Source organism: Aspergillus multicolor, assembly GCF_047715735.1.
Source record: "Aspergillus multicolor strain CBS 133.54 unplaced genomic scaffold BDW74scaffold_34, whole genome shotgun sequence".
NCBI lineage: Eukaryota > Fungi > Ascomycota > Eurotiomycetes > Eurotiales > Aspergillaceae > Aspergillus > Aspergillus multicolor.
Window position 1 is genome coordinate 36,151 of NW_027395985.1, and position 13,494 is coordinate 49,644.

The 13,494-nt window shown below is 54.0% G+C and overlaps 6 protein-coding genes across 6 annotated transcripts in view; 2 read left to right on the forward strand and 4 right to left on the reverse strand.

The window, feature by feature from the left end:
* Positions 1 to 320: 320 nt before the first annotated feature.
* BDW74DRAFT_170470 (allantoate permease family MFS transporter) lies at positions 321 to 1,913 on the reverse strand (the record flags this gene model as incomplete). Its single annotated transcript, XM_073727178.1, has 2 exons — positions 321 to 1,527; positions 1,579 to 1,913. 2 exons carry the CDS (start codon positions 1,911 to 1,913, stop codon positions 321 to 323), a joined length of 1,542 nt encoding a protein of 513 aa, XP_073579626.1.
* Positions 1,914 to 2,333: 420 nt separating this feature from the next.
* Positions 2,334 to 4,856, reverse strand: BDW74DRAFT_187984 (C2H2-type zinc finger protein; the record flags this gene model as incomplete). The annotated part of the gene is made up of 7 exons (XM_073731620.1): positions 2,334 to 3,794; positions 3,842 to 3,976; positions 4,031 to 4,265; positions 4,319 to 4,531; positions 4,578 to 4,641; positions 4,702 to 4,729; positions 4,779 to 4,856. The coding sequence occupies 7 exons, from the start codon at positions 4,854 to 4,856 to the stop codon at positions 2,493 to 2,495; spliced, it is 2,055 nt and encodes a 684-aa protein (XP_073579627.1). The 3' UTR covers positions 2,334 to 2,492.
* A 209-nt stretch (positions 4,857 to 5,065) lies between these two features.
* BDW74DRAFT_88585 (uncharacterized protein) lies at positions 5,066 to 7,715 on the reverse strand. The gene is made up of 3 exons (XM_073733987.1): positions 7,204 to 7,715; positions 6,043 to 7,154; positions 5,066 to 5,990 (listed from the first exon to the last, which is right to left on the reverse strand). The coding sequence occupies exons 1-3, from the start codon at positions 7,572 to 7,574 to the stop codon at positions 5,236 to 5,238; spliced, it is 2,238 nt and encodes a 745-aa protein (XP_073579628.1). The 5' UTR covers positions 7,575 to 7,715; the 3' UTR covers positions 5,066 to 5,235.
* A 954-nt stretch (positions 7,716 to 8,669) lies between these two features.
* Positions 8,670 to 10,506, forward strand: BDW74DRAFT_160776 (uncharacterized protein). Its single transcript, XM_073725674.1, has 4 exons — positions 8,670 to 8,963; positions 9,025 to 9,150; positions 9,212 to 9,280; positions 9,343 to 10,506. The coding sequence occupies exons 1-4, from the start codon at positions 8,849 to 8,851 to the stop codon at positions 10,416 to 10,418; spliced, it is 1,386 nt and encodes a 461-aa protein (XP_073579629.1). The 5' UTR covers positions 8,670 to 8,848; the 3' UTR covers positions 10,419 to 10,506.
* Positions 10,507 to 10,538: 32 nt separating this feature from the next.
* On the reverse strand, positions 10,539 to 12,339 carry BDW74DRAFT_170474 (rRNA (cytosine-C5-)-methyltransferase RCM1; the record flags this gene model as incomplete). The annotated part of the gene is made up of 2 exons (XM_073727179.1): positions 10,539 to 12,072; positions 12,116 to 12,339. The coding sequence occupies 2 exons, from the start codon at positions 12,337 to 12,339 to the stop codon at positions 10,539 to 10,541; spliced, it is 1,758 nt and encodes a 585-aa protein (XP_073579630.1).
* Positions 12,340 to 12,490: 151 nt separating this feature from the next.
* BDW74DRAFT_160780 (GNAT family N-acetyltransferase) overlaps positions 12,491 to 13,494 on the forward strand; it is a 1,043-nt gene continuing 39 nt past the window's right edge. The window contains exon 1 of the mRNA XM_073725675.1: positions 12,491 to 13,492. Coding sequence (XP_073579631.1) covers positions 12,659 to 13,405 — 747 coding nt within the window. The 5' untranslated portion in view covers positions 12,491 to 12,658 and the 3' untranslated portion in view covers positions 13,406 to 13,492. The remainder of the gene's footprint in view (positions 13,493 to 13,494) is intronic.

The window sequence follows — 13,494 nt, forward strand, 5'->3', positions numbered from 1 at the left end:
CGCAGGAGGCACCTGCTCCGAGTATTGTGGGATGGGGTCCAGAGACGAAGCGTAGTGATGTTGAAAGGCGGAGTGGTATAGTTGGCCTCCTGTCGCCGGCAAATCGAGAGGGGCGGGGTATCTTGGAAAACAATGATAGAGAAGACGAACATGGCCGAAAGGCCAGGCCGGGGGATAGCGCTCCTTGTATAGTCACCGGATTCATTGCGTGAGGATGAGAAAGGGGACCCAGAGAGCGCGCAGATGATACCCATAACATAGACTTCACTACTCCTATACCTATGAGCCTGGTAGCCCCCTGAAAGATAAACACCAAACGTCTATTTGACATACCGAAAATGCAACTGCTCAAAGTCCGTCAAGTCCATAAACTTCTCCCTCTCAACCCTCTCCCTCGTCTCCTCATTACCCATGTCCACCCCAGCATCCTGCTGCAACTTATCCCTCCTCCGATTCTCCCAGGCATTGACCACCCTGAGCGCAACAAGCAAGAGCGCGCTAACCCCGTACATTACCGCCACCAGCGTTTTCCCCCTCCTATACTCCGGTGCATCATCAGCCCGGAACGTCTGCGGTCCAATCCAGTTTCCGGCGGCATACGCCACGATCTGCAGTCCGTTCACGGTGACTTTCTTCGTGTACCCGAGGGTGTTGTTTGAGATGGCCGTCATCATGAGACCCCATGCGGCGCCGGCCACGCTGATCATGTAGTATCCCAGTAGCAGCGCGCCGGTTTTATCCTGCGGCACGGCAATCATGAGGATAGACCCGATGAGGGCGACGAGGATAGCCAGGAAGGCCATGAGGGTGCGGTCCATGAACTTGTCTGAAAGCGTAGTGAAGAGGAGTTTGCCGCCGATGTCGAAGACACCAGCGGGTGCACCGAGAAGAAGAGAAAGGCGGTCGTTGAATCCGAACGATTTGATAACCAGCGATCCAAAGGTCGTAATTCCACCGTTGGGAATGTTCATGATCAGACTGAATAGTACGTAGATGTATGTCCGTGGGTCCTTGAACGCCTCGCGGAACTGGGCCCATTTCCAGACACTGCTGCCCAAACCCTGATAATTGTCACGGATGCGTTCGATGGCGACGAGCTTCTGACGCTCGGTCAGGAACCTCGCGTTAGTCTGATTGTCTGGTAGATACCAGAAGTATAGCGCTCCGGTAAACACGGTAAGGAGGCCGAGAATGAGGAAGAGGATACGCCATGCGGCTAGATGTGCATTCTGAATGGCCGACAGGCCGTACCCAATTACGGCCATCAGGATAAGTGCGACTCCGTTGCAGGACAGCCAGTATCCCATCCGACGGCCTTGCTCGCCTTGTCGATACCACATGGATGTGATGAGCACAAAGGCCGGTGTGACGGTTGCTTCGAACGCGCCGAGGAAAAACCGGCACGCCAGTAGACCAGCGTAGCTTGTGGTAGCCGCGTGGCAAGTCAAGGCTATACCCCAGAAGAAGATGTTAATTGCTGTGTATCGGCCTACGGGAAGGCGTCGGAAGAGGTACGTTGTTGGGAATCTACAATCAACCAATCAGTACATTCACATCGAACATAGTTTGGATCCTTACTCCCAAGCAAGGTATCCTGCGTAAAATATACTTGACACCCAGCTATACTGGTTTCCGACCAGGTTCGTGTCATCCCGGATGCCCATTAACGATGCATAGTTGAGAGTGGTCTTGTCGGCGAACTGAACCATATACACCCAGCACATGAGCGGGAGCATGTGTGCGTCAATTCTGCGGAGGACGCTCTTCTCTTCTTCTGGCGTAAAGGAAACAACGACACCGCCGGTCAGGCGGAGAGCTGGGTCAATGTCTTTGCTGTTGGTGTTGAGGACTTCGCCCTTGGAGACGTCCATGTTGGAAGCCTCCGTGTTCGTGACCTCACTGGGCTTGTCCATTTTGGTATAATGACAAGTTTATGATATGGGAATGGAGTGAGAAGGTGCTAGAAGTAAACAGAATGGGCCGTGAAGTACAGCTATAAATACTGCACCCTTATCTCGTATTCGATATGCGAAGAGTTGGCGCACTGACTCGAGGATTGTCCTATCAATTCAGGAGCGTGCAAGGTATCTATTGCAGGAGATAACCCTAATAGCGCTGCTCAGGATTACCGGTACCAGTTCATAGTACCCTAGGAGTGGGTAAGTTTCCCCGGGTCCGTACCTCTGCGACTGTAATGCGGGGGACTGTCAACTCAGCAAAATGACCTCCAAATTCCAGGTTCAGCCAACGCTTATCTTTGATGGTCCACCCAGTCCACCAAATTGTGGAGTGTCTCTTACCGAAGTCCACCTCCACAGATAGTCATTTCACTGATTAGGGCTAGCTGGAGTATGCTCTTTATCCGTCAATAGCGCCAGGTGGGGTGTAGTGCGCTTTGGAAGAACTGGCTGGGGCCTTAGGCACGGCAAAATCCTTGTACTGCAGCAAATTAGAGCGAGGCGAGCCACGTCCGCAAGGATGATAATCCCAAATCATGCTAGGGCAGTCGTCGCTTGCGGGGTGGCCAGTATCTCATCGATTACCGTCGCCATGGAAGGCCCAATTCCCCAGACAGTCCTGGTCCTGCAAATCTTCAATAGTAAGGAAACGAAGAGAAACTCGCCTTGCTCAAGAAGGCTGACAAAAGCATGGCGCTCGGTAGACCAAATGCGAGGATCTCTTTCGTTGACTCCACCGAGACGCAGGACTGATTCCATCAGGGTGTTAAAAATCAGCATGCATGATTCCGACATCCGGGGAAGTTCATTGAATGTATCAAGGTGGGCCTGGATATCCTGCCGCGCTCGCTTCAGAGCGCTCCATATGCACAGCAGGATTCCGTAGCTGCATGCCGTCACCCAGGGCGCTTCAGGGGGGACTCCATCTCCTTCCTCGCCTGTTATTCGGGATAGGACGCTTGCCAGATCGTTGAGGACAGCCAAGACACCTTCGTCATCCCACAAATGGGGCTTCAACAGCGGGGCCGATCTTCTCACTGAGACGTAATTTCCGAGATTGAGATGGGCAGACGTCGCCAGGCCAGCAATGACGCTGTTGTCCACAATGCCACCTATCAGAAGGTGGTCCGGCCTGCAAAGACTTATCTTGACAGAGCAGTGGAGGATCTCGACAGTTCGCCAGAGTGAGAAATGAGGGTTGTCGATGGTATAGACCTGGTCTTTCACAACCTTTGCTATTGCTCGCATCGCGCTGTAGACTTGTTTGTTTTGGTGCTGGGTAAGAATGTGAAAGGCGGACGGGTCTGAAGGGCTCGGTGGTAGTTGGTAGTAGCATCGTGTAAAGTCTCGAATCAGCGCGTTGATATTCGCGAGAACGCATAGTGTAGCGAACGGAGACGAGGCAAGAGCAGCGAGGAGTTCAGGGCTAGGCGATTCGGTCATAAGCTGCTGCGTAGCTATTGAAAGAGATGCGGTTGGTAGACCGCGAGGCCCATAGAAGTAACTTTCCGGCACGAAGCCGAAATGCTCGATGACTCGCCGTTGCCATATTTGCGGGTCTTTGGCGTCCCAGAGGTTGCTTGGAAAGGGCAGTTCCCAGCCGAATTCAATGGGCGAGATAAGGAGGCGCATGTTGGCGGGGAGAAATAGATGAGAATCTATGAGTACAAGCGCGTATAGCGCAAGCTTCAGTGACTCCGAGGCAATGTAACCCATCCATCGGGTATATGGTGTTTTCGCGTCATCATGGAAAGCGTTCGATTCAACTTGCGCCTCCCAAGGCATTGAATCTGGCATCGTAATTCCTTGCCGGAGCAGCCCGAGCTCGCGGACGGCCTATTGTCGAGTCAGCCTGGGTCATGGTCGAAGCGAAAGAAATTTACATCGACTATTGTTCGCATCATGCGTTTGGACTCTTCAAACTCCAGCGTATCCTTGAGGTATGCGCCGTAAATGATGTGAAGAAGCCATGCCTGCAGTACCCAGGTTTTTCGGAACTCACTGTAATCGGAAGCGACCTAAAATAGAGCGTCGTTAGCAAGAGTGCAGTTCTGAAAAGAAAGGCAACCGACTAGACGTTGAAGTTCTCTGTTTCCGTTTCTCCAAGTGTCCCGTCGCCAGCGCGCATCTGCGTCCGAGTCAACCACATTGTGCCGTGCATATAAGCTCCCGATGACGGCAATGATATTAACCAATAGCCCAGGGGTTGACGATAGCGCAAACGTCGGTCGATGTAGGAAAGGGAAAGATGGATGAAAGTGATCAAAGTATGCTTTGATGTGTGAAGCGGTGCTCTCTCCGTTTTCTCTGTAAGTCGTCAAACTTCAGTGACTAAACAGTGTTACTCGGGCTAAACAAACATGGATGAGGGAGATCCTGAGTATGCTTGAGATATGTCAGTGGCAAAGGTAGCTTGCTCTGCCTGCCAGTTTTCTCCTGCTTCGAGGGGAACAATCGGCAGCGGGACAGAATCCGTCATCGCTGGGGGAGTGGTTTCCCGATTTTCAGGTCGCCGTTCGTCTTTCAAAGAAGCTAGTAGTCTACAACGAGTGCCGTGCCTTTTGTATACGTCGCTGTATATTGTCAGGTTGAGTAGTCGGACATTGGGGAAAGACTTGCCTTCGTGAAAAGCGAGCGCGGCATCCGGCACACTCGAAGCTCTTACGAGAGCTGCCGCCATGTCCTTGGCTAATGAGCGTTCCATTTGACTCTTATTCCAGAGGTACGTGTATCTCGAACTTACGGGCGCGTTTATGTCTTTGAAGATTTTCCTGGGCGCTTTTAGCTAGAGATCAATAGACTAGATGACTGGGGGCTTACACTTCTGGTAAATGATCTGGAACACTCGCTGCAAATGAAGGGGCGATAGGCGGCCGATTCACCGTAAGTCTCTGCCATCTTGAGTTTGGCTCGAACCACGTAGGATTAAGCTGTCGTGAGATGCATTAGTGTATCTCCAACTCGGTGGGTGGTGCTTGGAGATATATTTTGATCACGTGTTGGCGACTACTCACCGTAACCAAGCTGGCAGCTTCTCGCCTTCTTCATTTCTTGGACTCGGACTATTCCGTATGCTAGGTTATCATACTCAAGGCGATAAGGCGTAGAGATACTTTTGCATTCGGTGGCAGTTTCGCTAAGTGATGTCCTTTGAGTGATGTTCTAAACCGCCGTCATGTAATGATAAGCACAAGAAGGATAAGTACAGGTATTAATAGTAGGATATCAAACGGCACGCTCAATCGTCAGTCATACAACACATAAACAACATAGACCCTCAGAGACGTGCGGTTGGTAGCTCCATCGACTTGGCAATCTTTCGGCTCAGATGGTCCGCAATGGCCATGTTGGTGACCATGGGGTTGACGCCGCTAGCACTCGGGAAAATCGACGCATCGATCACGTACAGCCCCTTGGTACCCCAGACTTGACCATCCGCATCGACGACGCTGTAACGTGGCGACGAGCCCATCCGGCAACTTCCCATCTGGTGTGCGCTGGCCCACATGACCCTGTCCGATGTCTTTGGTGCCTTTCGTCGGAGTTCCTCAATCCATGCCTGGAACGCGGGCTCGTTGACTCCAAGGGGAGAACCAATCGTATCGTCGGCCGATCGGACGAATGGCGGCATATCACGGTACGATGTGTGAACCTCCCTAGCTCCTGAGATGTATGCGATCTTCGCGCTGGCAATGAGACCCTCAATCATATGATTGCGATCAAAGTGGGAAACGCTATAGTCGATTCGCACTCGGCCGTCGTTGGGATCCGGGTACACCCGCCCAGGGTCTCGCTCTCGTACAAGAGTGATGAAGCCGGCTGAGCGAGGTAACTTGGCGGCCTGGAGCTTGAAGTCTAACCCATCGCGCCAGGTGAAAGCGGGAAGGATCGCTGCCGGAAGCATGGACAAAGCTTCGAGCTTGAATCCGTGGCCTTGGCCGTCCATGTCCTCGAATTCGCTGACAGCAGCGGTCAAACAAGCACCTTCCCATGGGCGGGTCTCTTCGTCAAAGACGGCATGCGCAACGGCAACTATCAATATTAGTGGGGGAGGTAAACGAAGGAAAAATGACGATGGACTTACCTGGATGCAGGTAAAGGTTCCGCCCAATGTTCGAGTTCTTGATGCCACTTCGTATGAGCAGGAGCGGGCTATGCAGTGAGCCGGCGGCGATCATGACCTTCTTGGCCCTGATGATGATTTTTCGCTTGACAGCGCCGAGCCCAGAGACGCCAAAGTGTGCATCGCGGGAAATCCATGTGCCAAGGACACCGGAGGCAACCTTACCGGCCTTCTTCTTGGAAAAGAGGACCCTATTAACATGGAAGCCTTCGATGAACGTCGCGTTCGCGTTGGCAGCATCGACGAGGTAAGTCTCGATAGGGCCTTTTTTGCCGCCGGTATGACAGCCTAATGTGCAATGTCCACAGTAATGCGCTGAGCCACCGGTGTTCTGCGGAACTGCCTTGGCAGCATACCCTAGTTTTCGAGAGCCCTCGAGGATCATGCGATTGGCCTTGTTGTGGTTGATATAGTCGGCACTGACTCCCATCCGTTGACAGACGCGGTCAAGGCTATTTTGAAACTCCATAGAAGTGAAGAAGGGAAGACCTCGGTTGGCCCATTCGCGGCGTACGTAGCCTTGGGTCTGAAGTGAGGCTGACCAGTTGACGGTGCCACCACCTCCCCAGGTAGAGCCGAAGAGTACGCCCATGGACCCTTCATCGTTGGTCACTGAACCAGCATTCTCAAACAGATTGTTGAAACCCTCGTTGGGCTTCATGGGAAAGTGCTGATTGGTGAACGAATAGCCCTTGTCCACCACGATAACTCTCTTGCCGGCCTCTGCGAGGTTCTTGGCCGTGACGCTGCCGCCGCAGCCGCTTCCGATGACGAGTACATCTGTTTCGATCATCTCGGGCTTTTGTCCCGGGGGGAATTGCAAAAACTCGAATTGGAAGCCATTTTGTGGAGATCCATGGATGGGAACAAGGGGAACACCGAGTGTCGGGTAGAGGGAAGGGCTGAAAACGACCCACATCTTCTTAAACATAGCAGTGAGCCCTCGATATACCATACGCACAGGAGGCAGTCGTGAGTCGGCCCAGCCTTGGAAGATTTGCTCTCGAACGTAGAATGGTTGGTCTTGAATGGGGATCATCGAGCCCGTCAGGAGCAGTGAACCCGCTTTCGTGCTACACGAGAAGTCAGCAGATGTAGATGGCCGAGCGCAGAAGAACATACTTCAAAGCAGTGAGGATCATGCTCAGCCCATTTCGTCCTTCCTGGTGGACATGCTGCGTGAAGAGACGCTGCAGTGCTTGACGAACTTCAGGGATGGAGGTCAGGCTTTCCTCCAAGTACTGTGTAGCAAGGGTATCTGCATCGGGACTGCCGATCAATTCCTTGAGTGTCTCGAGCGCGGCGTCCAACTTCGCCTGCGGTACGACCTTGGTAGCACGCGACTTGCGGGTCCTAGGACCACGCACAGACGGTATGACGGTGTCGGCCAGGGATAAGAGTGTTTTCCATTGCAGATCGTTGAAGACCGGCTCGTTGGAGACCGGGGTGAGCGGAGCAGCCAGAGGCGTAAACGAAACGAAGTGCTCTGCCATTGCGATGACAATGGCGACAGCTCGGCTACTGAACCAGTGTAAGGATAGTCAACGAGAGTCGGGTGAAGAATAGTGGCGAGAACTCCTCACAAAGAAGACGCTGTGGGAGAGGGAGGCAGCAAGTGGGGGAAGGGAAAATTGATATACGGCAGTGTAGATCGTCAAAAGGGCGGAGAGCGCCTTCCCCGGGATGATGGAGCTTTAAGCAGCAGGGGCTGGCAAGAGTGGAGGTCCCGTCGGGGCAGGCACGATCCGGAATCGGCAGTCTTTGCGAATCCTAGCTCAACACCAGACAAGCAATCCGACTACACCTGGTGCAGTACTTGAACTCTGAGTCGACCGTCCTGACGAGAGCTTCCCAATTTTCGACCAATTATCCACGACTCGCGACTCGAGGCTCGAAGGAAACCGAGGAGGGAGGGGTCTGGGACTCTGGACCGTGGACCACATGGCCGATCAACCGAGGCAGGTCCGCCGTTGGAACAATGGATTGAGGTCAGGCCATTCTGTCTCGTCCACTTATATCATGGGTTTCGTTACTATATCGATCCGAAGACACTAACGGAGCAGACGGCCTAACGCTAAGATTAGTGGAATGAGTGAGATGCGGGGAAGCAAAGTGATTCCATAGGTACCGTACAGCGTAGGACAGCCGAGCAACGCTGTGCCCATGTGCAACTGCAATGACCGGGTGCTGACTACATCTTTGGGCCCTTTCTGTCAAGTGAACGCCGTCGTATTTGTGCAATTCAAATTGAGCCTTTGAGGTCCTCGATTTTGATTGCGGAGATGATCCGAGCGGCCCATCGTCGTCAAAACCAGCAAGGACAGTCTCCACTGATGGTGTGAAGCTTGGATAAGACCGCGAAAACAATTAACAATCGTAGAAAACCGCCTCTGGACTGTCAAAGTCAGTCCGAAGTCACCTCAGACACGCTTCGAAGGTCTCTGTAGAAGACGAGAGAGATGCATCACAATTGTCCGAAGAGGGCGGAATGCCTCCGCCGAGAGCTCCGACCGCTCGTGACTTGGAGAGGGAGAGCGAGTTCAGCTCCAGCTCTAGGCTGCATTCCAATCATGCCCTTGCGATAAGGGCCTTGACGACTTTTCAGCCTTCATCTACGATCATACTTCAGATACTTGTTGACCATCGCCTGCGTCCACTCGATTGACAATCCGAACTGGCCAATCCAATCAACGAACGCCGTACGGTTGCTATGCGATTGCGCCGATAACCTCCCACGTCGACGTCGTATCTGAACCAAACGAGAAAGATGGCGGCAGACTTACTCACACCGACGGACTGTACGCTACCGCGTGAGAAGGTATTCTCTGTACAAATCGGCACGAAGCTCTTCCGCCTCTCTGGCGCCTCCATCGCATCAGACGGTTAGTTGGGCCCGTTCCCCAAAGACGTGCGGTCATTCTTATGGTGATGGTTGTTATTGAGCTCCCTCGTACTTTTCGCGATTCTTCGAAGACCATTTGATTCAGAACCCCGATGGTAACAACATCCGCACGCTGTATATCGACCGCGACCCGATCACCTTCCAGGAAATCGCGCGACATCTGCAAGGTATGACCCGCCGCTTATTTCAAGAGACCCGACGATGCAGGACTAACATTGCTCTTCCTAGGGTATCACTGCATGCCCAAAGATGGAGCTGAATTCGTCAAGCTCTTCGCCGATGCGCAATTCTACAGCCGTATGCAGCGCCCTCTTTCACCTCAAGAAAAGCCGTCAACTAACCAGGTATCATCGCTACAGTCCCCCGCTTAATGTCGCAACTCTTCGAATCCCAAATCATAATCCAGATCGGCGACCGTCATTTCCAGATCTCCAAGGACATCTTCTCCAACCCCGGCGATAGCCCTAACTTCTTCACTCTCGGCTTCGGTGCTTTCTTCGCTTCCCCTGCAGAAGTCTTCCCGGGTCTCGACAGACGGGGCCTCCTTCGCCCTCCAGCAATTGTTCCCCCCAGCGTACCGAACCGATCTGGCGACGTCTTCGCGCAACTCGTCCATCTCCTGCAAGGTTATCCTCTCCAGATAAAAAGCGAATCGCAGCGCGCAGAACTGCTCCGCGACTGTCGCTACTTCCACCTCCGCGGCCTCGAGCAGAAACTCATCCCACATCATATAAGCTTCAACCCTGTCAGGCGGCGCTCGGAAATCATACTCCGCCTCGAGGATGTCCGGCGGTCGGGGATCCAGGTGGAAACACTACCAGAAAACGGCGGCGCTGGCGGCGGCAGCGGAGGTGTGGCAGTGAAGTACGCCCGCCCCTTTGTCGACGACGCAGCGCATGACTTGCTCCTCCAGATCGGCGAGGAAAGCACAATCATCGACCTCGCTACAATGCGCCCGACGTTCCTGAACTCCACACAAGCGCGCGTCTCCAGCCTCCTCCAGATCATTCTCGACAAGAGAAGCGGCAGTAGCAACAGCACCTCTCGATCACCGAGCAACGGTCCAGGCGCAACCGCAACCCCGCGCCCAATCCGCGTTCAGATCGATGGGGAGGCAGACCTGACGATAGACGGAGAACCACAGGCTACCAATCACCAGTACCATACACCGGGCCCAGCATCTACCGAGCCGCAACCAAAACGCAGGCGTGTAAAAGCGGAAGGGTCAGAGACGGGCACACAGTATGAGGAGAGCAATGGGAGCGGAAGTGCAGGGTCCTGGATTGTAAGGAACGGCCAGTGGCGCATTGCAATGCGGGCTGCAGGGAGTGGAAATGTGGGTGATGGCGTGGAGTTTGTCCTTGTGGGCGTCAAGTTGGATGTTTATACCAGGGAGAGGGTACGGAATCGGAGACAGCCGTTTTTGGGGTCTTGATTGCGGACTGGCCTGGGTGTGCATGATAATGATAGTATATATACATTTACGAATCTATCTACCACTGAATGGACATATGCAGTATGTATGGGATTTATTCTGTTACCAAAAAGTGCCGGTTTAGTCAGAGAACCCCTCCCACTCATCATCTTCCTCGTCCTCTTCATCAACACCATTGATCTCCGCAGCAACCTCCTCCCTCGACCCAGCATAATCATCATCATCTTCCCCCTCCCTCACAAACCCAGCCACAAAGAACCCGCCCGTCCCCTCCTCATCCCCAGGCCAACACCTCAAACACCCCTCCAGCTCCTCCTGCGACAAATCCACCTCACCCCCCTCAATGGCCCCATCCTTACTAGCCTCTTCCCTCTTCACACCGCGGTGCCTCCACTTCTTCAGCCCCTCGGGCTGTTCGTCGCGCCGCAGAACCCTCCACCCACGCCTCTTCGCGACCTCGCTGTCTAGAATCCGCCTCACAACGGCTTCGTTCTCAAGTAGGTGGATCGAGCACGTGCTGTATGTGACTTTTCTAGCGGCCGGAAAAGAAAGCGCATGCTCGACGATGCGGGTTTGCAGGTTCGCGAGTTTTAGCAGGCGGTCTTGCGTTATTTCGGAGGTAGGAGTGTCGTTTTCGGATGTTGATGAGGGGGCAGCCGCAGGCGTAGCACTCTTCTTATTAGAAGAAGCCGAAGGCTCATCGCGCTTGCGCTTCTTGCCCTGGCCGCCATTCTGGTTCTTGCCTGATGCCGGCATGGGTCGTCCAGGCGCGGGGAGGATCAGCTCGGGCACACCGTCGCGGCCGATGATGCCGCTCCCCGAGCAGGAGGGGTCGAGGAGGAGGCCCGTGACGGCTTTGAAACGGGGATCTTCCGGGTCGAGGGCGAGGAAGTCCTGCCCCTGGAGGACGGTGACGAGGAAATCTGCGCCGGCGGTGGAGACCATTTTCTGGAGGGTCTTTGCGCGGGGCGCGGAGGCGTCCATGGAGATGATGCGAGATGATCTCGTCTTGGGTTTCGATTTGTTGTTCTTCCCCGCGGACCGCGGCTTGCATAGTAGTGAAGCCATGTGTGTAGTCTTGTTCCCTGGCGCCGCGCACCCATCGATCAGGTCGCCTTCCCCGTCCCAGTCATCCCCGAGCAGGAGGTATGCAGGGAAACAGGACGCCTTGTCCTGAAGGATGATCTCGCCGTTCTTGTATGCTGATGTGCTCGAGAACTCAACCCCGGGCGCTACAGCGAATAGGTCTGGAATGTGCGGGTCCCTCCGCATCCTCTTCTGCTTATCGTCACCACCAACGACCAGGTCCTCTAATGAGTCCACGGTCTCAAACTCGGCAAATGTCGAGTCTAGCTGCGCATCCATCGTCGTGCGGACATTGTTAACGCGGACCCAGCGCGGATAAATCGCAGCGGCGCTTCCCTTCGCCCCGAGTAGAGTCAATTTCTCTTTCCGAACGGCCTCCTTCAACGCCGGGATCGTCGCGCAGGTGCGCCGGACGCGCGCTTTTGCGAATTCCCCCTTTAACCGGATCTTATGCCGTTCGATGGCTTGGCGGAGCGGATGTGATGCTGGTGCGGCGATGCCACTCTTTGCGAGGAGGTGGTCGTGGACGAGGAGGAGGGCGAGTAGGGGTGTAAGCTGCTCAGGAATTCTTGGTCAGTCAGCAGGACATAACCACAAGCAAAGCAAGCGACAAAATAATGGGGTAGGTAATAACCCTAGGTTCAAGCTTCAGGATTCCAGCCTGGTCGATGACCTCCTTGAGCAGGATGTCCCATTTGGAGGCTTCGATGATGAGCGCGTAGATCTGTGCGGGGGTGGCTTTGAGGTTGCGGTTGTTGTAAAGGCGGGATTTGAAAGATCCCCCGGTAGAAGACGGTACCGTCAGAATCGACACGGCATCGTAATACAGCGACATGACACCAAATTGTGCTGGAGAATGCGATCGCTGACTTGCTTGTAAAAAGTTCGCAGGTAAAAATTCCCCGATCTCGATCTGCTGCGGACTCGAGTCGGACAGGGCCGCTCGCTGGTTGGCTGTCTACACTGTTTGCACTGTTTGCCCGATCTATACTCTTATCTACGCCCTACAGATGACAACAATTGCCATGCCCAGCCCAGCGCCCAATCTGATCCCCGGTTCAATCCCTCACCTCAAGAATTTAAGCTTATCTGGCTCGATTCCCCCTCCCTCCCGCCGGGAAAAGCAAACAAAACTCTACTGAATCTACCTCATCATGCCGCCCACACGAGACTCAACATCGTTCACAACATCCCTCCTCCCACCCCCCGGCACAAACCGCAAACTAGTCCTCCCAACACGCACAATCCCATTCCCCGCCGCCAATCCGCCGGTCTTCAACGACGCGCTTGCCGTGCGCTTCGAGGTCTTCGTTGACGAGCAGAAATGTCCGCCCGAGTTCGAGGTTGATGAGGATGACACCCGCAGCTGGCACTGGGTTATATATGATACTGAAGCGGCGAATCCCGGGGCAGAAGAGGCGGGCGTTGAACCTAAAACGATCAAAATCCCTGTTGGCGTGCTCCGGCTTGTCCCGCCGCCTCATGCGTCGCATGATGCTTTTGTCGCAGTCTACGCGCCAGGGACGTCGGATACCGGGCGTGACCTCACAGCAGATGGGTACGACCTAGAGCACGAACCGTATATCAAATTCGGGCGCGTCGCGTTTCTGGAGGCGTACCGAGGGTGCGGGCTGGCTAGGCGGTTGATGGAGACGGCCATGGCCTGGGCGGAGCAGAACCCGGAGGAAATCAACAAGGCGTTCTTGGAAATATACCAGAGGGAGGGTGGTGACGTTTCCAAGGCCCCAGCGTGGAAGGGCCTTACGTTGGTTCATGCGCAGGTAGATGTGGAGAAGTTTTACGGGAAACTTGGATTTGAGACAGATGAGAGTTTGGGAAGGTGGGTTGAGGAGGGGATTGAGCATGTTGGCATGTGGAAGCGGCTGGGAGTCAAGAGTTGAAGTCTGGTCTACGTATAGCCAGGATCGATATATTCAATAATAGACAATATAGACAATATAGACAATATAGACAATATAGACAATATAGA

Excerpts from the sequence above, each read along its gene's own strand:
- BDW74DRAFT_160776 (XM_073725674.1), top strand. The coding sequence starts at position 8,849 with ATGGCGGCAGACTTACTCACACCGACGGACTGTACGCTACCGCGTGAG. Across the intron at positions 8,964-9,024 it reads CGCCTCCATCGCATCAGACG|CTCCCTCGTACTTTTCGCGA; the intron begins GTTAGTTGGGCC and ends GTTGTTATTGAG. Across the intron at positions 9,151-9,211 it reads AATCGCGCGACATCTGCAAG|GGTATCACTGCATGCCCAAA; the intron begins GTATGACCCGCC and ends TGCTCTTCCTAG.
- BDW74DRAFT_88585 (XM_073733987.1), bottom strand. The coding sequence starts at position 7,574 with ATGGCAGAGCACTTCGTTTCGTTTACGCCTCTGGCTGCTCCGCTCACC. Across the intron at positions 7,155-7,203 it reads ATGATCCTCACTGCTTTGAA|CACGAAAGCGGGTTCACTGC; the intron begins GTATGTTCTTCT and ends CTTCTCGTGTAG. Across the intron at positions 5,991-6,042 it reads GAACCTTTACCTGCATCCAG|TTGCCGTTGCGCATGCCGTC; the intron begins GTAAGTCCATCG and ends TAATATTGATAG.